This window comes from Coccinella septempunctata, chromosome 8, assembly GCF_907165205.1.
Source record: "Coccinella septempunctata chromosome 8, icCocSept1.1, whole genome shotgun sequence".
NCBI lineage: Eukaryota > Metazoa > Arthropoda > Insecta > Coleoptera > Coccinellidae > Coccinella > Coccinella septempunctata.
The window spans coordinates 31,473,137-31,494,958 of record NC_058196.1 but is presented as its reverse complement, the minus strand read 5'-3'; the positions used below and the strand labels follow the sequence as shown (position 1 = coordinate 31,494,958).

Sequence of the window (21,822 nt, the reverse complement as noted above, 5' to 3'; positions counted from 1 at the left end):
AGAATTGAACTAGAATGAGTAATAACGTGTTTCGCTATTAAAATAGTATCTTCAGGTGGGTGAGGGTATACGCTGTAGTATATAGGTCACGCCAATTCAACATATCGAAAAGTTGTAGATCTTAAATTTTTATCTTGACTATGCCAGACGTTTATAGCGTAAGTATACAGGTTGATGTTAAATTCTAGTAGAATTCAAATTTTCAGTCATCATTCTCCAAAATTATCATAAAAGAACCTAGATGCACTATATTTAGGTGCGATTGTGAACAGGTTTTGAAAAAGATCCCAATTTTTTATAACAATATATTAATAATACATTCATACATCTTATTTTAAATTTATACATAAAAAAGTCATCAATCCACTCATTTAATGTTCAAACTGCCGAAGATCTGAGCAGGTACATCTTGTTTAACAGGGGACTCAGTTTCTTCCTCAGAATCACTGTCCCCGATATCAATCTCATCAGGATTAACAACCTTTTCTTCCCTACTCCCTTGCGTCTCTCCCCTAACGAACATAATCTTATTGAGTCCTGGATTGGCCGTCGTCATACCAGCCATTTCCGCCGCTTTGGCCTCCAATAAACGCATGCCATCATTGGCACCTGGTGCCAAATCAGCCACAGTGCTGGCTCCACTGTTTGCCGAGGTGATCATCTGAGCGGACATCATGTTCACCTGGACGTTGAACATGGCCTGCACGCTTCTCTTTATCCTCAGCATCTCCCTCATCGTATCCTCGTTGCCGTGCTTGATTTCGAACTCCTTCCATATCTGCCAGAATTCCGTGGTCACCCTGGGATCGCAGATCTGGCTGCAATGGGCGTAGATGGCCCTCGCCCTGTCGATTTCACCCAGCTTGGTCTCCATTTCCGCGAATTTCTTGCACATCGCGATGGTTTTATCTTCTGGCAGGACTTCGATGGCTTTCTCGTAGATTTGCCTGGTTTTCGAAATCCCGTAGATTTCTGCTGCTCTCTTCAGGTAAATGTTGAACACGTCAAACACTTCCGATGGTAATACTGCACTTGTTGCCCTTTCGTAGATACTCATCGCATGTCTGGCCATACCATGATTCTCTTCTAGTTTAGCGTACAGTAAATAGATGTTCTTCGCGAATTCTGGTGGGCATTTTTCTAAACATTGCTCGAACAGATCTCTCGCTCTCTCTAATTTCTCCCCACCATACCTCTTCAAGAATTTCAGCAAATACGTGTTCCATATATCATAAACATTGGGCCATTTGAATAACGAAACTCCCTTCTCGTACGTTCTAAAAGCCTCTTCGAAATAGTTATGTTCCTCTAAAAACAAACCGTAGTTTATTATTATTTGGGGCGTAGCAATTTTCAGGTCCAGTATTCTATCATAGACAGCCTTACAAGACTTGAAAGACCCCTGACTCTCCTCTAAATCAGCGTATAACGACCACAATTTAAGCGATTTATACAGTCTATTTTGGACAGTTTCGGAGTCATCGAAATAAGAAGCTTTCTGGGACGGTATGGTGGTAGCCTTATGCATCAATTTCAAAGCCATCTCATAGTTGTCATTTCTGATTTCCATTTCAGCCCATTCGCACCAAACCGCTGCCAAATCGTCGACTTTAACGAAAGGTACTTGAGTTCCTTTTTCAAACACTAGTCTAGCATCATCGATTTGATCATTTTTTTCGTAAAACTTGGCGAATTCTATCCATAGCGTGTGAAATTTACCGATGGCGAATTTTGGATTCACCGTTTGTACGGCTTCTGTATAAGTGTTGATAATTTCATGAGGCTTTCCTTCGTAAAGTTTAACTCGGGTGTGCCATTCTTCAACATTATGAGGATTTTGTCTGAGTAAAACGGAATTGAGTAGGAGTAATCGTCTTTCATATAAACGTTCCAACCTTGCTATTCTAAGGTCTATATCTTCGTCATCGGTAGGATTTGGATTCTTGGCAGCTTCCTCTGTTTTCTTCCCCAAACTCAATTCTTCAAATTGAGCATAAGCGTCGAATATTTGAGTGAAATCCCTGACAGTAGTAACAGTTTGGATGGCCTCCTCATAGATGTCCCTAGCTCTTTCGAATAACCCACTTCGAACATAATAATCAGCAAGCGAATTCCATAAATGACCTACTTGATCTGTGTACCTCCTCAATCCACCTCGTATTATAGCATCGACATTCAAAGATACCACCTCTTTAGGATTCTGTGAAATCAATTCACATAATTCGTTCCAAAGCTGATGTTTGGATTTTCCTTCTCGAGACACAAAATTCTCATCATTCACTATTTTAGCTAAGAGTTTCGCACATTCATCTAATCTTGAAATACTCTTCAAGTATTCAATATATTCTTCAGCATTTTCTGGAAATAACTTCAGATATCTCCGGAATACCCTTACAGCTGTTTCTGGAATAGGGAACTTTTTGACAAAATTTAAGTATAATGGCCATATTCTATTATGTTGAGTTATTGGTAGAGCTCTGAGCGCTCTATCGAAAACTTTTCTGGTCCTAGTTATTTTACATTGTCCTGTCAAGAAAACACAATAATCTATCCATATTCTAGGCATTTTATGCATAAAAACAAGAGCTCTTTCAAAGGCATTGTTCACTTCCTCATAGAGTGGATCAGTGATACATCTTCTCTTTACTTGTATTCTCCTAGCTCGTAGGTAATTGTACCATAATTTGTACGAACCGGGCAACTGTTTCAACGCTCTTTCATAAATCAAATTTATTTCGAATTTAGGTGATTTCTTCTTATGTTCAATATATCTCAACCAGTGCTTCACAGAATGGGGATTTCTCAATATTTCTTCTTCGTACGGCAAATCTTCATCCCCAAATTCAATATCCATAGGTTCCACATCTTTTTTCGAAGGTACTCTGTTGATTTCCATTCCCATAATATATATTTGCAAGAAAACTCAACGGAAAATTGAAAAATTTTTCCACTTATAAACAAAAATTAGATCACAGAGAAAAATTTAAGTATTAGGTTAGAAGCACAGAACACTAGGTCAGAACCACAGAACACACAATCTTCTTCTTTTTACTCCAAAATTTGGGCTTTCTTCTTGTTTTGTCCATAGAAATAATGGAAGGACTAATAATAGGTCTATGATTTTGACAGAAATCTAACCTTTAACCCGCTTAACCTAACAAAAATTTAAAGGATGTCCTAGATTTTGGGAATTAATTGAATTCAAAGTCTCAAAAACCAAGAAACATGAGAAATATGAAGAAATACTTACTCTGGTTCGCAAATGAGAATATTGATTTCCGGAAACCGGTAATAAACTTAGATATCGAGAATCAGAAGTTTTTAATCGAATACATTTTTAGGAAATAGACTCGCTCCTATCTCTTTTGAATATAAAAATGAAGTTTATAAAAGAACCCCAGAATACGGTATAACGAGCAAAAAACCATCATTAACAATTTGATCATACATGCAATTTTTTTGATAGGAACCTTATTGGATTGTTCAATTTGATACTGACGACGATGTAAAAAAATTAGCTGAAAGATCTGTCTCGCTCAAAATGTGTTTAGAACTATGGGCTTATGCTGAAACGACTTCTGAACTTCACGACATACTAAAAAATCATCAAAAATCATTTTATGAACAAAATTTCAAGCCCGAAAAATCTTTTAAGATAAAAGTGGAAACCTTCTGTAAGCATTTTAGTCAACAAGAGAAAATTCAGAAGATTGAGGTAAGAATTCAACTGTTTGGAAATTGAAAACTCAATAATCTACTTTGTAAACTGTGGACAATATTTAAAATTTTCACCAGTGAAACTACAGTCATTTAATTCTATGGTTTTATTGCATTTGCATGAAATCTAATTTATAGATGAGCGTGAGATGTAATTTATGTAGTGCGAGAAACATGGTGAAGTGAGCATTATTCCTCTTTAAGACAATTATAAATGTCATTCAACACAACATCAATAACGTTTTGAATTCCGCTATCGATATAAGTAATATCCTCAACATTACTCTTGATATCTTCAAGGTGTTTTAAGTATTCGGGCCATACACATTTATCGAAATAACCTGGAATGTCTGGTGGATCGTAAACTCTTCTCTCTCTCCTCCTGACACATTCTTCTCTAGTGAGAATGTGAAAATATTTGAGTGTAATTATCGGTAGAAGAGGTTTATAACCGTACAGCAAAAATCCATCGAGAAACACCAGCTCGATATCATTTTCGTTTATTGTCTTATTGATAATTGCACTTAAGCTACTTCGACAGATATCACTTTTTAGAATAACCTGAGCATCAAATTTTGTTCTTTTTTTGCACAACTGTCTCGACTCCACAACCGTCATGATATCTTGAAACATTTTATCCATATCTAAAGACGTCAATATGTCGTAATTTATATGATCCACATCCTTGCACCAAACATGACGAGGGTCATCCACTTCCAGAAAATAATCATCTTGGTGAAAAATCCTACTTTTAGGAAACAACTTTTGCAACTCTAAGGCTAGGGTAGTTTTTCCACTACATGTAGCACCACTTATACCTATCACCAAGGCAGATTTCATTTTATTATTGTAACTATCAGATTTTGGTTGAACCTTGATAGTGGATTTTGAGGAAGTAATTTTTATTTGAGTGTAAACAAAGTTCGTCAAGGTTATCTTTTACGACGAATTATCTACGATAACACTATGAGTTTAGGGACTTGATTCATTAGTTCTTAAAGCATCCTGGAATGTAAAAATGGGCTCAAGGAAAAATTCCTTTCATTGGTTGTTCAAAATGGTCCATCGAAATTTCATTGTGTCAAAAATTCAACAATCCCCGATACTTCGCGAGATCAGTTTGTAATTGATTTGATTCATTCTAAAATGTAGAAAAAAGCGCTTGATTGCTATCGATGTAATCTCTCCCATTATTATTTATTACGTAAGAATTTTTTTTTATCAACTATCAGTTTTCGGTACATTCAACCTAAAATATTGATCATCTGTCACTTGCATCATTTATAATATAAAAATGAGGAAATTATTTGTATCCACATGGTGTGGCTTAAACTTAAGGAAATTAATAAAGTACTTCCGAAATATTTTGAAAAAACCCGATGACAACCATCGATATAATTCTGTGCATTACACAGGGCCGTCTTCAGGAACGTTTTCCCCGTAGATTGAAACCAGCGCCTGAACGGTTGATTCTGGAACTACATACTTGAATCAGCCCCCTCAAGGCGGTTTTTGATGAATCGTTCGGTACTTACAGCTGCGCTTATATTTGTTTTTAGCAATTCGATTACTTACCTGTGGAAGGATCTGTTAAATTGAAAGATCCCGATGTGTGCCTTCAATATATCGAATATTATGGAACAATCCCAACCAGCGCGCCCGAGGAACCGTACTGCGTATTTTTCGGGAAATTGGTAAAATTCTCGATTTACATTTACACGCAACTCGAAAACACAAACACGATTTCCCAAATTTCAGATAACTACCGGTCTACGGCAACTGATACAGACTTTATCGTTAAAATCCCGAAAATTCATTGGAAACACCAGCATGGACCCCCAACTATCTCTTCTAATGGCTAATCAAGCAAAAGTAAAGAATGGCGATGTTGTTTTAGACCCTTTCGTAGGTTCTGGGTCATTGTTGATTGCAGCGGCTCAATTTGGAGGTTATGTTTTTGGTACCGATATCAACTATTTGATGCTACACGGAAAAACGAAACCCAGTAGGATCAAACAGAAGGTAACTTCTATGAATCAAGAATCTGACCAATCCAAATGACAGTTTTTTCATATTTGTAGGTGAGGGACAAAAATGAAAGTATAAAAGCGAACATGGAACAATACAAAATCGTTCATCAATATCTAGACGTTCTAGTGAATGATTTCTCATGTTCTTTCTGGAGGGATAACTTCAAATTCGATTCCATCGTCACTGATCGTAAGTTAATAGTCGTGGAAAACCTATTATTACCGTCATCCACCAATGTTTTATTTAATTTTTTTCTCCGAGTCCTATAATTTTACCTTCTTTGAAGCGCCTTACGGCATCCGAGAAGCGACCGAAAAAATAGGCACAGACAAGCAGAATTACATAGTAAACGAGGAGCATTTACCAACACACATTCCATCGAAAATAGAGTACGGAATAGCAAGAATCTACGGTGATCTCATCTCATTTTCATTGAAACATTTAAAATTAGGAGGGAGGCTGGTCTGTTGGTTTCCAATTTTCAGGTAAAACACCCTCTAGGAGAGGTTGAATGAATTAACTACCTTCTGTCATTGTCAAAATGACATATGTCATTGTTATTTCAGAGAAGATTACACGGAGGAGGGTCTGCCCTCGCATCCTTGCCTGAAATTAGTGGCCAATTCCGAGCAGGTCTTATCGAAGCTAACATCAAGAAGACTATTGACCTATGAAAAAATACAAGAGCCTTCTCCTGGAACAGAGATAAATATCGATAAGATACTGGATTTCAGGGACAAATATTTCGAAACTAGGGAGGAGAGTAGGAACGAAAAGAGGATACGAGAGGCTAAATTGAGGGAAGAAAATAGGATAAAGTACCTAAGCAAAAAGTGAAAATATACGTTTTATTTTACATGTTTTTATTTGCTTTTTTGAATTTTTTGTTCTTAAACCTATCTGTTCTGATTTTCTTCACGAAAAGATCTGAAAATAAATTCATACCATCAATTACGTGGAAAAGACGAATTTCCAAAGCTATTTTAAATTAAATGCCTTCAGTAATAAATAATGTACGACCAAATTTCTCGCTTCATTATAGTAAAAGTTGACTTACCTTTGTCAGGTTCTTCCCCAACCTCTTGCCTGTAATACTCGGCGTCATCATCATCATCTTTACCGTCATCTTCCAAAGGCCTCTTTTTAGAAACATTTTCTCCTTTTTCTTCTCCATTACTTTTCTTTTTCCTACCCTGTTTTTCTTCCTCTTTCTTTCTAACATTAGCTTCTTGAATTTTTTTCCTCTTTTCTTTAAGCCTCTTATTAGCCTCTTTCTTTTTTCTTATTTCTTCTTTTTCTTCTTCGGTTTTTTCGATGAAGTCATGGTACAACACTTCTCCGTCCATCAGACCGTCTTCAATTTTGAATAGTTTCAGAGTCAACCTAGGCCCCAATTCACTAAGCTGGAATAATAATAATCGGATTATCGAAATGAATGACTCATGAAAACTTGAGGTTGTAAATTATGAATTAATTTTTCACTTTTCTCTCTCACCTTAATGGCCGATTTTCCACTTTCTAAATTTCCTCTCGATATAATCTTTTGTCCTAAAATTACATGACTGTTTGGGTCTTCTTCAGCTTCACTTTCTGATAACATGCCAGCCCTGTAAAATGGAGATAAATTATATTGGTTAACTCTTCTACAATTAGAACTTTACAGTCAATTTTTTAAATAAGTAAAATCGAGCCTATCATTCATCATCATCATTTTAAATGCTTGTTCCAATTATACTCACTTCGTTAAAAACTCTGCCATATCTGAACATTTCGCTAAATTGGGCACTTTGCCTTGAACAACTTTTTTCACTCCTTTCGATATATTAACAGGCGCAATTTTTATTCCATAGTGCCTAAAATCTATCTCTTTGGATGATGCGTTGTAATTCAGTAATACACATCTTCGAACATCATTAAGATCTACCTAAAAAAAAAAAAAAAACAAAGGTAAAACTGAAAGGAACTGATATAGAAGTAACTGAATAATAAACACTCTCTAAAGATTTTGCACTTACTGATGTTAAGTTCAGGGTGGGAAACATATTTTGAAACATGGAAGCCATCAGTTTCATCTGCATGCCTTCCCCACTGAAACTGTTCAACACAACCAGCGGTGAATGCTTGAAGGCTTCTTCGACTACATATTGTTTCTTCAGAGAAGAGATGACGTCTTTCGCTAACGAGTAATTGCACACTTTGAACGTTAAAGTAGGACCCCTCGGAAGCCTAGCGATCTTCAAATACAATCCAAGATCCGACCTCGAAAAAACAGATATGTGGGAAACATGTAACGGTCCAGCTATCGAAACAAAATCTTTTATTGTGTTCTTCTTTCTGGTCTGAAATAAAAAGGTGGTTAAAACAAAATCAACGATCGATAATCACGAATCTTACCTTGAGGTGGGATGCGGTGTAAGGTTCCATAACTTTACGGAAATCTTTGGTCAATTCCGCCACATTTCCATCGGTAACACCTTTATTAATCACGAACGAATGGGGCGCCTGTACTAATTCTTCCGGTTCACCAAGCCGGTTTTGATTCTTCCTAACGGAACGTCCTTTCCTTTTTCTAGCCATTTTCGAAGTTCAATTTTTGAAATGTGTTTGGTTACGAAGGTTACCAAAGCAAATAACCTCTTTATAAAAGTTAGGTTATGTGTTCGTAACCATAGACATTATCCTTCTTTTTTTTTTGAGGTGAAGAAAGTTCGGAAGAAAACAGGTTTCCGTATTTAATTGAAAAAATATAATTTTAACTATATAGTTCTTACAAAAATATGCTATATCATTACTCATTCATATCATTGCACATTTTGGTTAAGACGAGTGGTTCGCAGGCTTTAGGACTACAGATTATCGTATTCATGGCTAGTCATGGCGTTTCAAACGCGTGCATTTGAAATTTGTTAGTACGTTTGTTTGTTATCTTAAATTATTGTTTAATCGAATCGTAATATATAAAAATAGGTAGCCACTTAGTAAGAAACATTTTGGCCTCATCATTTCTCAATACAATAAATAAATGGATCCATAGGATCAAAAATAGGTTTATCTGGTAAAACTAGGTACAATTTTATCCGAGAAAAACTTACTGAACGTTACTCTCCGAAACCCAGGTTGAGCTTAAAAGCCAATTCGATCATGTTTTGGGGAACCAAATCGTTGTAGCAGACGTACATTTCCCTCACATGCGGAGTGAAAAATAACCTCCTGAAAAATAAAAAGTTGGGAGAAAATTCCATATTCGATGTTACCGGCACTCACCCGACAATCCAATAACATATCTTAATTTTTTTCGACTCTCTATCGTCAAGAGCGGGGCATTCGAACATGGCTCCCTGTTCTTTGACCGCAATCAAACTCTTATTCATTGCCGTTTTGGTCATTTCTTGATTCGGCATATTCTAAAATTTTCATTGTATAGTTTTCTCGAAGATGTTAAATTCAGAAGCATAGACAACAACTCAACCATAGACATATTAAACAACACGTTTAAAATGTCTATGTACTCCACACCATAGACATAGAGATATGTCTATGCTCCACACATAGTGAACACAGAACTTACCACTTTTCAAATGAGATTATGCAGTACCTAGAAAATTTAAAAATGGGGAAAAATATCGATTGAATCTTCTCGAAAACAATTTTTTCTACCAATTTATCCATTTGTCCGTTTCGTTGAGTACCCAAACTGAAATTTACCTTGAATCTGATGGTGTTCTGGAAGAGGTTATGCATGGCCTGACAGCACCTTCTGAAGTTAGAAATAACGACATTTCTAGTTGGCGATTCCACAGCACACTCAGGGGGGCTGATGAGTATTCCTTCAAGTTTGTCGAACTGCACGAAATGGTACAGAACGTTTACGGGACCGGCCGTAATTTGAATCGGCTGTATACCCTCAGTTTCGGCCAGGAGCATCTGTTTCATTTCAGCCACGTCGAAACTGTTAGAACTCATCTGGCTGCCGTCCTAAACGAAATATTCGTTGGTTAAATCTTCGAGAACGTTCGACGATGTAAAGTACATACTGCATTTTCTTCACTGTCCGATTCTTCGCTGTTCGAATCGTATCTATGTCGTCTTTGCGCTCTCTGATCGTCGCTGAATTCGCTGCCGCAACCTTGACTGCCGCTATCTTCCGAACAAACGTCGTAAGTATCCTCCAGCAGAGAATGAGCAGTGTACACTTGAGATTGATCGTTTCCCCTTTTCTTCAATATCGAAGTCACTTCTTGCTTTTTACTGGTCAAGTACGAGTCCCTGAATTACAATAAGAAATAATTCCGCTGTCATTTTTGACAAGTGACAAATATGTCATGAATTAATTGAAATTCTATGCGTGCAACCACTTGCAGCATTTACCTCGAATGTGAGGGTTGCGGTTTCACAAAGTTGAGGACGTCGAGCTTTTTCTTATTACTTGGGGCCATCGGTAGGGTGACTTGGGGTCCCGGGTTCATGTTCAAGAAACGGTCAGCCAATTCCGGTATCCCTAATTCTTGAATATGGGACAGCGTGGCTTGAACCTCTTCCACATAAAATGGTTCGGGCGCCGCGTTTTCTTCTGGAGCTTCTGTGCAACCTCCAGCTTCCATGATGACAACCAATATGTCCTAACGAAGAATCAATTGGCTAAGGCTTCACTGAACGAATACTTGACTACTTACATTCTTGGTACCCACGATTAGTAAATGCCTCCTTGCTTGCGGTATATTGAACAGTGGATCGTCTAGGTCTCTACAAGAACTCGGAAAGACTTCCCTCCACAATATAAGCGTCTTAACTGGTTCGGTCTTAGACAGATGGAGTATACCTTGGTGCTTACAAAAGGAATGGATATCAACAAGGTCCTCATGTATAAAATGGGAAGCCATTAAATAACCGGCATGATACCATGCACTACCGAGTACAGTAAAGATTCTTTGACAATCCAAAGGCTCCTCGTTCTAGAAATATCGAAAACATCTAGATTGATTCTGACCAAAATTTTCGTAATGATGAACTTTTTAAACCGTCAACTCACCCATTCCCTATAATCGCAAGACTCCAATTCCGTCAAGGCATCTTCCACCTGAACCATCGCCTCGTTCGGTAAATCGACGCTATGAACGGCTGGCAGAATATCCTCGAAGACATAATCGTTCTCTGGGATATTCTCGTGATTTTCCGGTACTTTAAGTTCCCCAGGCCATATTCCACCGTTTAGCATTCTAACGAAAAACATGGAAAGGATATGATCCACGTGATGGAGATTATCATCGTTGAAACAATTATCTAGAGTGTCGTATGTGAATGTAAACATTCTGACGATTTCTGATGTGATCAATTCGATTTCGTTCAGTTTGGCACAGGTCTCGGGTAACATCAACAGTAACAGATGTTGGTCAAGATGAAAATAACTAGTGTAACATAACATCTTATTGTATGTAAATGAGGTTATCTTAGTATTAGCCTTCGTGATATCCTTCAGTAAATGATTTAAGGTTATGAATATGCCCTTGGAGCAACACAGAATGCTTTTTTGCAGAGGTCGTGGATAGCAATATATCACATTCTGATACTCTGGCGCTGATTCATCTAAACTCTGTGTATCCAAATAAATCAATCCAACTGGAAATCCACATAATATTTCTTGAATTTTCTCATTTTCCTCTGCACTGAATGAAATGAGTTGCCTTACGAATGGAGATTGATTGTTCAGCACATTTATTGGAGGGTCTTTGGTAATTTCAACCCCTGCCACTCTTTGTAACTTAATCAAAACTTCTTTTTGACCTGAAATTTTTTTCTATGAATCATCTTTGATTGATACCATAGAATACGAATTGTTGCAACAAACCTGAAATCTGCTGTAATACTGAAACAATGTTATGACAATCTACTTCAATACCATTCACACTTTTCAGCCAATCCCCAATTTTTATATTCTTATCATATTTTGCACTACTATCGTTGGAAAATCCGGCAACCATCAATCTTAAACCATCCGATAAGGTACTGACATTTATTCCGAAGAGAGCTTCAGTTGATATGATATTCCGTTCATTACGCACTGTCAGCAGTACTTCTCTTTCCTCCCCTTGTTGAAAGTCTTGAAATTTCACTTTGTTTGACGTATGAGACTCTTGTTCTTGCACTCTAGTATTCCGTTTGCTGTATCTTTTACTTTCACGTCTCCTCAATAATCTCAGAAATTTTCCTCGTGTACTACGTCTCGATTTGTTTCTCACGAAAGTATTATTCTGGTTAGCGGAGTCATCTTTTATGTTTTGCGTAACGAAAGGGTGGCATTCTATATATAAAACCTCTCCTGTCTTTTCATCGACTGAAGAATCCCAATCAGGAATTGAACTACTACAAAATAGTTGTGCTTTTCAAACTGAATTTCTTCTGTTACCTGTATTATATTACCTATCAGAATCTGAATAATAGGAACTTGATTCCGACCATTCCTCTTCTGAACTCAAATCATCTTCTTGGTGGTTTTCAAACTCTTTAATGTCGGTCATTTTTGAATTGGAACCTTATTTCTTATTTATGGTGAAAGATTAACATGATTTGTGTCAATTCATTCATAGGAATGCTCATTTTATCCCAGCAAACCTGTTGATTCAAAACACTGCGTTCCAAGGAAGTGGTATGGTTTGAGGTTATGAAACTTGTGTTGTGGCAACAAAACAAACATTTAAAAAAAGGTTTTTCTGTTACTGATATTAATGAAAATAAGATATGGCAAACAACAATTCTATTGTAATTGAGAAGTTGCAGAAAGAAATAGAGGAACTAAAGCAGAAACTTACAGAAAAACAAAGATTATTAAGCAGTCTCAAAATATCTGAGGTTCAGATTTGTGATAAAATATAAAGCTATCAATATTTCTCAAATTTCAAAACTTTGTAGAATAAGGTGTGCCCATATTCTGATGGTTTGACTACTGAAGAAGTATCAAGATATAGCAGACAAATGCTTGTGCCATGTTTTGGTTCGAGAGGACAGATAAAACTCAAACAATCTCACGTTTTGATAGTTGGAGCTGGTGGATTGGGATGCCCTGCAGCCCTTTATCTAGTTGCAGCTGGTATAGGTTAGTAACTTAGTTTTTTACTCAACTCTTATTAATTTTGTCCAACTAACTGCACATAAATTTCACACAGGAACCATTACGTTATTAGATTATGATCAAGCCGATATCACAAATTTGCATCGGCAAATTTTACATTCTGAATATTCTCTTGGTGTTAATAAGGTAGATTCAGCATGTGAAAAATTAAGAAGGTGAGTTATGAAAATAATACAAGCTTTCATTATTCTATAATGAATTGATTATATCCCATTAATTTTTCATCTATTTTCCATGCAGCATTAACAGCAACGTTGAAATTATACCTATACTGATGTCAGCAGATAGCAACTCATTGAAAAATCTGTTTGCCAAGAATAAATTCGATGTTGTTCTAGATGGTAGTGATAATGTCGCTACCAGATATCTGCTAAATGATATTTGCGTTTTAAATCATGTACCTTTGGTATCTGGAAGCGCCCTCCAGATGGAAGGTCAACTAACAGTTTATAACTATCAAAATGGGCCTTGCTACAGATGTCTATTTCCTGTACCGCCTCCACCACAGACAGTTACAAATTGTGGAGACGGTGGGGTACTCGGACCAGGTAAGTATATTCAAGCAGTTCAAAGTTGGAATATTCCAATATTGATTTTTACTTTAAAAATGCCACAGGATAATATTTTTTTCAGTAACTGGTACCATAGGGGTCCTTCAGGCCTTAGAAACTATAAAAATTCTGACAGGAATGGACAATGTTCTATCAGGACGTTTATTGATATTCGACGGATCAGAAACTCAGTTCAGAAATATCAAACTTAGGAATAAGAAAGAAGACTGCGATGTTTGCGGAAAAAATCCAACAATTAAAGATTTGATTGATTATGAACAATTTTGTGGATCTAAAGCGCACGACAAGGTCAGATATAAATAAAATAGCCATGATTATATGAATCGGAATGATTTTACTTTCAGGTAATCGATATTGATGTTTTGTCGAACACACAAAACATCAATATTCAACAATACGTCTCTTTAGGAGAAGACCGAATAGTGATAGATGTACGACCTAAGATAGAATATGAATTTTGTAAATTGCCGGGCACTATAAACATACCGTATTCTTATATCATCAATGAGAAAAACTTACATGATTTAACGGATGTTATTAATTCATACAAGTCGAAAACGTCCACAAGTAAGTATTCAAGCGGAATTTCGCAAGTTGAATTTGGCAGGCCATCTGTTTTGGATTTACTTGTGTCAGTTCATATTTTGTACATCGTTGAATTCAAAAATTTTGAATATTCCTTATTTGTAAAGATCATAGACTAATCACAAAAAGCAAAGAGTAGCAACTCTCAACTCTTTTGAAATTATTACTCTATGTCTTGAATAAGACCCCTCTTTTAGGTCAAAATTGTCAAAGAGATGTCAGCATAGAATATTGTTTGCCCTACACCAAAGAATATAGACTAACTCTATAATCTTTGCCCTACACCATTGAACTCTATGTTCCCATGGGTTGAGTTCACAAACTTACTCCGAGAGTAGAGTAAGAGTATGGCCATGCTCAGAGAGCACACTCTGAGGAACTAAAAGTACGTTTGTGAGGGCTTCGAGTAATCAAAGCTTACTCAGAGTAAGTTTGTGAACGCAACCATAGAGTTCAATGCCCTACACTTAAGATTTTTTAGACATCTTACCTACACTGAAGCTCGACTCATTCTGTCAGTGTTCAAATGTCAACATTCCACGCATTTCATGAAGAAACCAATAGATGGCCTACCTTCGAAAAGTTCTTCTAATCAATTAGTGTAAATACCTTTCGTTTCAGTTCATTTTATATGCAGAAGGGGAAATGATTCCCAGAGGGTAGTGAACTACTTGAAAAACATTTACACGGACAAGTCCTTGACTTTATTGAATATTTCCGGCGGTCTTTATGCTTACTCCAAACATATTGACCCATCATTTCCGATCTACTGAAATATACTTTCATACAGAGAGAACAGAAAGGTGGTGTGAACAAAAACTCTGTAGAAGAAAATACAAAATAAAAGATATAAGCTAGAACCTAGTTTCATTTAAGCTCATTCTATGTACCTAAGCTTATCACGTCCTTAGGACATAGATCGCGTCTGGTTTCGGAGTCATAGGCATCTGAAATTTTTTGAAAATTCGATAGAATATACATCAGAACTCGAAAAAGTAGCTTCTCATTTGAATAATCAGATGCATCAAAATGATTCTTTCAACGGGAATACCCTTTATCTGTTTACGCAGAGTAATATAAGCGAAACGACGACGTGTGGAATCTGTGATTTTCAATGAAATCACCAATAGACCGACAGATAAAAACACTCAATCGTATCAGGGAAGATTACGACCGACCTTTGATTGAAAATTTTTCGTTGCCAGTCTGAGAACCGTGGAGAGACGAAAGCAATATGCATCACGTTACAGTCGATCCGGTGGCATGTCATAGGGCACATTATGATCAGCACACTCTCGGCCGATGTCACGATAAGGGATAATCAACAAATGTTTTCCACGCACGCATCATCGCTTCCAAAAAACCGGCTATCATGGGCAAAATGAACAATGCTCGCATAGTTTCAGTTCCCGTATGGGACACGCTGAAAATACACTTTCTTTCTTGCGTTTACGGGTTGTGGGTGTTGACGAAGAGACTTTTGAAGTATTTGTGGAACGGGAACCTGGAACACTTGAAGGCTAACGTGAGGGACAGTCCCCCCAGCTGTTTGGAAGATACGTCATTGGGACAACATAAATATGTCAAATTGAAGGTTAGTCGATAAGAAGAATATACTCTTTTCTCATTAGATTAGATAAATTTAGGTACATGAGGAATGTTAAGATGCCTATTTACTTGAAAATACGTTTGTTGACATTGATATTGCAAATAGGTAATAATAATATTCTTAAAAGTGTGAGGACATAAATGCCGAGTTAAATGCCCATTCCAAACTCGCACTCAAGTTCATGTTACGAAAATACAAATTTTGAGGGCCTTAGTAATTCACAGAGAACAGAGAACACACAGGATCTCAGTAGGCACTGACTCAGACACTACTGAAAGGTTTAAAATGTCAAAAATATAAAAATTAAATCAACCATTTTTTCCCAAAAAAGAAAGAAACAGTTCTGAAAGATTCGGTGAATAAAACAATAAAAATGACTAATACCCTTCTTGTCTAGTTTAAAGAATCCGACTCTACAATACAAAAATTAAGCATTCTATAAAAATGTTCAACCGTATAATTTATCTCGTGATATCGAAACAATTTTTTATCAGAGAGCATCGGAATGATCCATAGAAAATCCCATTGTTATGGATCAGATATTCATATTATTATGACTAAATGTCTTGTTTACGGAAATTATGAGATAGATATATGCTTGAAAGGGACATTATCAAGAAGTAGGTACATAGTTCAGATTAAAGGACAAATCACTGCAGACATCCACCATTCCACCAAGTTCAACGGAAAATTTTAACCTTTAATACAGAATGATCGATTGAAAGAAACAACCCGAGACATATAATTCCTTTAGGATAATAGATTCTAAGATGTTTGAAATTGAATACACCGTCAAGTAGTGAATTTAAATTGTGTTTTTCGTTATTGTATGAAATGGAAGCTTGGATCGGAATAGCAAATTAATAATTTTGTTGCTTTAATGATTATACCTTTATAGAATTGAAAAATATTAATATAGCGTGAAAATTTGGGCATTCATGAAGGAGACTTTGTCCTGTACTAGGACAAGCTGTTCAGAGTTAGGTCGAGCAATCATCCTAGCTAATCGAATAACCGATACAGCTATAGAACAGACATAAACAAAATGAAATTATTTCTCATCAGCCTTTTCATAGATAAACTGAATAATTGCAATTAACGTCAATCAATTCAAGGTCACTGTCTAAGAGCAGACATAGAAAAACATTCAAATCTTTATGTTTTCACTTAGAAACACTATTGTTTACTAATTAACACTGTTAATTAATTCAGATAGAGTTTATTATTTCATGCGATTGAATTTCAACATCGATCGCTCCGAGCTTATCATCGAATGCATCACGATGTGGTTCAGTGTAATCTAAGATTAAATTATTATTCAAGATTCATGTGAATTTGACTATTTACAAGAATATTTCTGTTCACAGGTTGGGAAGATCTGTAAACAGATCTAGGATAGAAAAAATTGTCCAGGAGGATGAAAAACCTATGGTTTTTTAGATACTCAAGCTTTCCAATCATGTTTTTCCACTAAGATATACCAATATACCTAATTGTCACTTTCTTGAAAGAAAAAAAACCATTTTATCACCCATGTTTTCTATATTATCTTTGAATCGATATACAAAATAATGAATTTACATGTACAGATTAATTATTTTGATGTAGCAACATATTACAATTGGTAAATTTTTTGAAAATATTCTATTCGTTCCGTATCAACTAACTCTCTTACAGTTGGAAGGCATGCATCATAGACATAGAGCCAATTTTATGGTGGCATTGCTCAGTACAAGTCTCTATGTCTACGGCATACATCAAGTGTTGGTTAAGTTAATGTTTCTGTGATTTTGAGTGATTTTTACAAAGACATTTAGACATGTCTCTATGTCTATGGATTTTTATAAATCCTTGTCATAGATATACTAACCCCACATTGAACTTCTTTAGTGCAATGTAACCCCATTGAACTCTATGAGCTCCATAGAGTTCAATGACTAACCCATAGACATACAGACATCTCTATGTCTATGTACTAACCTAGCAAGTAAAGTTATAATCTCTATGATCCTTGTCAATTTTCCCAGAAAATATTGTTCAGTGAATATTATTCACCCTTCAGTGGTGATAGGAAAGTGCGGTGTGATAGAAAACTTACCTACTATTATCGACAATATTGACAATTTTCAGTTTTGTTATCATAAAGGTCATGTATGGTTTGTTTGCCCCTCAGCAGAATGTCAGTCTGAAATTTCTTACAATATTAATTGAAAATCTATGGTTCGTTGATTAATAGGTTAGAATGGGGCAAAAATACAAACTATATGAATAAAAAAACCCATAGAATAAACAGATTTACGTATATTTCAATCAGATCGGTTGTTGGTTTGTGATTACCAATGTCGCCAACGTGAAAACGTCAACCCCATTTTTTGCGATCACCTTTAATGACCGAGCTTTTTTCAGGGCGTCAAAATCCACTACGTAGAGGCGGGCGATCGCGCCGATCCCCTAATCCTCCTCCTGCACGGGTTTCCCGACTTCTGGCTGGGATGGCGCCACCAGATCCCGGTCCTGGCAGAGGACCACAGAGTCGTGGCCATCGATCTCAAAGGTTTCGGCGATTCGGACAAACCGCAATGGCGTAGCGGCTACCGCGTGGACGTCATCCTGGACGAGCTGAAACAGTTGATCTCGGCGCTGGGAGCCACCAGTTGCATCGTGGTGGGCCATGATCTCGGAGCACTTATTGGTTGGTCAGTTGGCAGTTTTTCTATCTTTACCGATCTAAAACCGACGATACATATTGAAATATATATTTATATAGTTTTGTCGTCATCGTTGGTTGAGTTATGCGGTACGTATCGCAACTCCTCCTCGTTGGCGTTCTCTATGGTTCAATTCGAGAACGAGTGATGACAATTTAACTAATTTCCAGGTACTTCGTCTACCAAAACCCGTCGCTGGTCAATAAATTCTTCTCGATCTCATGTCCCCACCCGAACATGTTCTGGAACACCTCGTCCAACCAATGGCTGAACTGCGTCCAGCTGCCCTACCTGCCGGAGATCGACGCCCTGAAGCACGACGTCCAGATAATCAGCGAGTACCACAAGTACCTGCCGGAGAACTACCTGGAGGCCTACAAGTACACCTTCTCGCGCAAGGAGGACTGGACTGGCCCGATCAACTACTACCGCAACCTCCCCTTCAACAAGATATCGGAGAAGAACAGCGAATCTCTGGACGTGTACACCGTCCTCGTGACAGGTAGCAACGACAAGATGCTAAGCCTGGAAGCCGTGGTAAAATCCTCGGATTATTGCGAGAAGGTTCGCGTCAAGATTGTAGATGGCGCTGGTCATTTTCCGCACCAGGAGAAGCCAGAGGTGTTCAACGAAATACTGGTCAAGTTCTTGAGGAGGAGGAGGAAGGTCAGCAAGACGCCGTCGCAGAAGCTCATAGAGAGGATGTACGGCGCCGTTTCTTCAACTGTCAAATATGGTAATTCCGTGCTTGATTCCGTACAGAAGAGGTCTAGTGTCGTGTCTATGCCGTCCATAAACATTCTGAATAATTTGCATGGCGCCGAGAGGGGGAAAATGGATTGATATGGTTGATCGGGGTGATTTTTGTATACCCAGTGAGTGAGTCGAGTCGGTCGTAGTTAGTTATTACCTTGTTACTTTATAATTGTACGAGTTTTTATGTTAGTTAACTATTTCTACAAATATATGAATGTACGTATCTACTTTTACCTATTTTGAGTTTTTTTCCACCTTAAGTTATTGAGAATCATTTAGAAAATATATACGACTACATTATACCCACTATAGTAAGTCTAGGATATCCATATCTCTTCAGTACCACCTGCCTCTGTCTGTGATCGGTGGCAACCTCGCTTTGGTCAAATTGACGTTGACGTATGACGTATTTGTCAGGCAGGAGTTTGTTCTATGATCGTGGGTTTGTTTACATTAGTTTAGTTCACATTTGTGTTTCGTAAACGTCAAAAATCTCGATTATTGCCGATTATTGGACACATTCATACCATTCGTATTTACTATGTCGTAAAATAATGCTCCCTCTACTGAAGTGTATCCTTTTCGATATTATATAATTTTTCCTATTCGACTAATTTACCTGTAGATTTAACTCTCAGATAGGATCAAAGGTTAACTTCCTCTTTCATATAATCACCTTTTAATGAATTTCCGGTATCAGTTAGAGTGTTAGACACGATGAACGGTAGTTCTAATGCTTCGTGGTTGTAATGGCCGATAGTTGTGATGCGTGATAGTTAAAATGTCTTGGCGTAGTTCAAAATCGACCAGGAACATGAAAATTTACTATGAACCAGAGAATTTACCATTATTTGCGATGTTTTATCTTTGATTGCTTGCTGTGGAAATTGACATATGCAGCAAAGAAAAGTTAGTTGTATATTGTCCTGGTAATTTGCAATAATTACTCAACATCTGCTCGAAATGAACTGGAATTTAAAACTTTAACGTTTCATTCTCCGATAACTGTGAATTTAAGTTTTTTTTTCAAATTATCATTGAAAGTGGATTTTATCTTTTTGATTTGTTGTGGATTCAATAGAATCCTTAACAAAATATGAAATACAATTCAAGAGAAATTATTGGTGGTTTAAGAATTCATTTTGTGAATATCGCATAATCTGTTTTATGTTCAATTTTGGAATCGACCACATCATTTCAATGAAGAAATTTATTATTGAGTTGAGTGATTTCTTATTAAAAAAAAACAAATCATTGTGTAAATTGTTTTCTTTCTGCATCTATTCCGTTCCATGAAAGCTCCCTGAATTGAAATAATAGATCAAAAAAATTTGGCAGCGGTGGGATTCGAACCCACGCCTCCGAAGAGACTGGTGCCTTAAACCAGCGCCTTAGACCGCTCGGCCACGCTACCTTGATGCATAGATTGGAGTATAGGTGATATTAAGTCTAAAAAATAATGTTTATGTATAGGTATACAGTAACTTTTCCCTACATTAACGTTTAAAAATGTAGTCAATGAATTGTATTACTCATTGGCAGTTCTAAACAATAATAGAAATCAGAAGTTGTGTCAAACCAATTTTAGAATGAAATATAGTAAACTGCATTTCCAATGTTCATAGAATCATAGAAATAATGGGAATCGATGCCACATTTTGTATTGTATCCAGTGAACTCTATGGGAACCATAGAGTTGAATGATTTTGTCCGTTGTAATCCTTCAATGTGGTGCGTTCCATCAAATGAGTATTCAACGGAGCGAATCTATCAAGTTAATACGCCGTTATTCGCGATTCAATGGTAGGTTGCGCCCTCTATAAACATTCGTTTTGTGACATCTACACAAGTAGGTCGAATCAGTGTAAACAGAAGGAAATTTGTGTAGTTTCGTTGTTTTTGTACGCAAGAATGATGGCTAATAATGAAAATAGTGTATTCCTAAACCTCAAGGAGTATTTTAGATATTTAGGATCCATTCCTACTAGCAGAAATTTATTAGAAGGTGAGTAAATGCAAATTCATAAATGAAATATTCATTGACCAAACAATAAACATTTTAGGAGGAGCAGTCTTGAATGCTGGGCATATTATGATGTGTGGAAATTTGGGAAAGAGCAGCAGAGTCATTGAAATTTTTGGTTTGTGTTTGCAAACATCGGCCCTCTCCTCAGATCCTCACGAGATTATGGGGAAAATTATAATCAATGAAGAAACGGCCATAATATCAGCATTTACCTGTTCTTGTAAGGCCGGTTTAGGAGGGAGTTGCAAACATATTTCAGCAATTCTATTAGAGTGCACCAGGTTGTATAAATTCAATGTATTTGATGTCTGAATCAGGACTTGCAATTTCTCAATCATATATACACAATATAATTGTTAGTTTTTTTGTTGTTCCTTGTGTTTTTTGTTTCAGGACTGACCTTCTCAAACTTGAGAAAATTTCAAGCACCGACCTAAAATGCTGGTGGAAAAAGAAATATCAAGCTCTTCCACTTGAAACGAATTACTTAAAAGACAAAGCGTCCCCTGCGCATCAACTATCATCACAGGATGAAGAAGATATAAGGAGATTTGTTATAAATAAGATGCCTTCATCCAGCATTGCATCTCACAAAAAAACAACTTTAATCTCATTTGAACCTTTGAAACTATAATGGTTTATTTTCAGAATGAATTCTGATTTTCTGAAGAATTTCTATAAATTTGGCCCAC

At 36.8% G+C, this 21,822-nt stretch overlaps 8 protein-coding genes and 1 non-coding gene across 10 annotated transcripts; 4 read left to right on the top strand and 5 right to left on the bottom strand.

Moving 5' to 3' along the window:
- Positions 1–291: 291 nt before the first annotated feature.
- Positions 292–2,992, bottom strand: LOC123318464 (pre-mRNA-splicing factor syf1 homolog). Its single transcript, XM_044905088.1, has one exon. The coding sequence runs from the start codon at positions 2,900–2,902 to the stop codon at positions 368–370; it is 2,535 nt and encodes an 844-aa protein (XP_044761023.1). The 5' UTR covers positions 2,903–2,992; the 3' UTR covers positions 292–367.
- Positions 2,993–3,134: 142 nt separating this feature from the next.
- On the top strand, positions 3,135–6,610 carry LOC123318467 (tRNA (guanine(10)-N2)-methyltransferase homolog). The gene is made up of 8 exons (XM_044905091.1): positions 3,135–3,288; positions 3,342–3,407; positions 3,467–3,715; positions 5,277–5,411; positions 5,476–5,739; positions 5,799–5,937; positions 6,035–6,233; positions 6,315–6,610. Exons 1-8 carry the CDS (start codon positions 3,226–3,228, stop codon positions 6,583–6,585), a joined length of 1,386 nt encoding a protein of 461 aa, XP_044761026.1. The 5' UTR covers positions 3,135–3,225; the 3' UTR covers positions 6,586–6,610.
- On the bottom strand, positions 3,815–5,068 carry LOC123318471 (nicotinamide riboside kinase 1). Its single transcript, XM_044905095.1, has one exon. The coding sequence runs from the start codon at positions 4,555–4,557 to the stop codon at positions 3,907–3,909; it is 651 nt and encodes a 216-aa protein (XP_044761030.1). The 5' UTR covers positions 4,558–5,068; the 3' UTR covers positions 3,815–3,906.
- Positions 6,583–8,418, bottom strand: LOC123318469 (protein Peter pan). Its single transcript, XM_044905093.1, has 6 exons — positions 8,143–8,418; positions 7,764–8,087; positions 7,488–7,672; positions 7,244–7,355; positions 6,806–7,151; positions 6,583–6,675 (listed from the first exon to the last, which is right to left on the bottom strand). Exons 1-6 carry the CDS (start codon positions 8,323–8,325, stop codon positions 6,602–6,604), a joined length of 1,224 nt encoding a protein of 407 aa, XP_044761028.1. The 5' UTR covers positions 8,326–8,418; the 3' UTR covers positions 6,583–6,601.
- A 62-nt stretch (positions 8,419–8,480) lies between these two features.
- LOC123318463 (protein inturned) lies at positions 8,481–12,307 on the bottom strand. Of its 2 annotated transcripts, XM_044905086.1 has the most exons (10): positions 12,166–12,307; positions 11,594–12,108; positions 10,778–11,529; positions 10,422–10,700; positions 10,117–10,367; positions 9,783–10,014; positions 9,454–9,723; positions 9,013–9,152; positions 8,841–8,958; positions 8,481–8,616 (listed from the first exon to the last, which is right to left on the bottom strand). In XM_044905086.1, the coding sequence occupies exons 1-9, from the start codon at positions 12,261–12,263 to the stop codon at positions 8,847–8,849; spliced, it is 2,649 nt and encodes an 882-aa protein (XP_044761021.1). In that variant the 5' UTR covers positions 12,264–12,307; the 3' UTR covers positions 8,481–8,616; positions 8,841–8,846. The 2 variants fall into 2 exon arrangements, with proteins under 2 accessions (XP_044761021.1, XP_044761022.1); XM_044905087.1 differs by lacking the exons at positions 8,481–8,616; positions 8,841–8,958 and adding an exon at positions 9,317–9,343 and having other exon boundaries at positions 9,012–9,152.
- Positions 12,308–12,451: 144 nt separating this feature from the next.
- Positions 12,452–14,888, top strand: LOC123318468 (adenylyltransferase and sulfurtransferase MOCS3). Its single transcript, XM_044905092.1, has 7 exons — positions 12,452–12,594; positions 12,655–12,838; positions 12,909–13,029; positions 13,115–13,422; positions 13,508–13,734; positions 13,791–14,013; positions 14,653–14,888. Exons 1-7 carry the CDS (start codon positions 12,484–12,486, stop codon positions 14,802–14,804), a joined length of 1,326 nt encoding a protein of 441 aa, XP_044761027.1. The 5' UTR covers positions 12,452–12,483; the 3' UTR covers positions 14,805–14,888.
- Positions 14,889–15,233: 345 nt separating this feature from the next.
- Positions 15,234–19,337, top strand: LOC123318470 (epoxide hydrolase 4-like). Its single transcript, XM_044905094.1, has 3 exons — positions 15,234–15,625; positions 18,047–18,336; positions 18,519–19,337. Exons 1-3 carry the CDS (start codon positions 15,404–15,406, stop codon positions 19,189–19,191), a joined length of 1,185 nt encoding a protein of 394 aa, XP_044761029.1. The 5' UTR covers positions 15,234–15,403; the 3' UTR covers positions 19,192–19,337.
- Positions 19,338–20,436: 1,099 nt separating this feature from the next.
- Positions 20,437–20,518, bottom strand: Trnal-aag. Its single transcript has one exon. It is a non-coding gene; the product is annotated as a tRNA-Leu (tRNA).
- Positions 20,519–20,915: 397 nt separating this feature from the next.
- Positions 20,916–21,587, top strand: LOC123318796. The gene is made up of 2 exons (XM_044905541.1): positions 20,916–21,109; positions 21,168–21,587. Exons 1-2 carry the CDS (start codon positions 21,016–21,018, stop codon positions 21,440–21,442), a joined length of 369 nt encoding a protein of 122 aa, XP_044761476.1. The 5' UTR covers positions 20,916–21,015; the 3' UTR covers positions 21,443–21,587.
- The last annotated feature ends 235 nt before the right edge of the window (positions 21,588–21,822 follow it).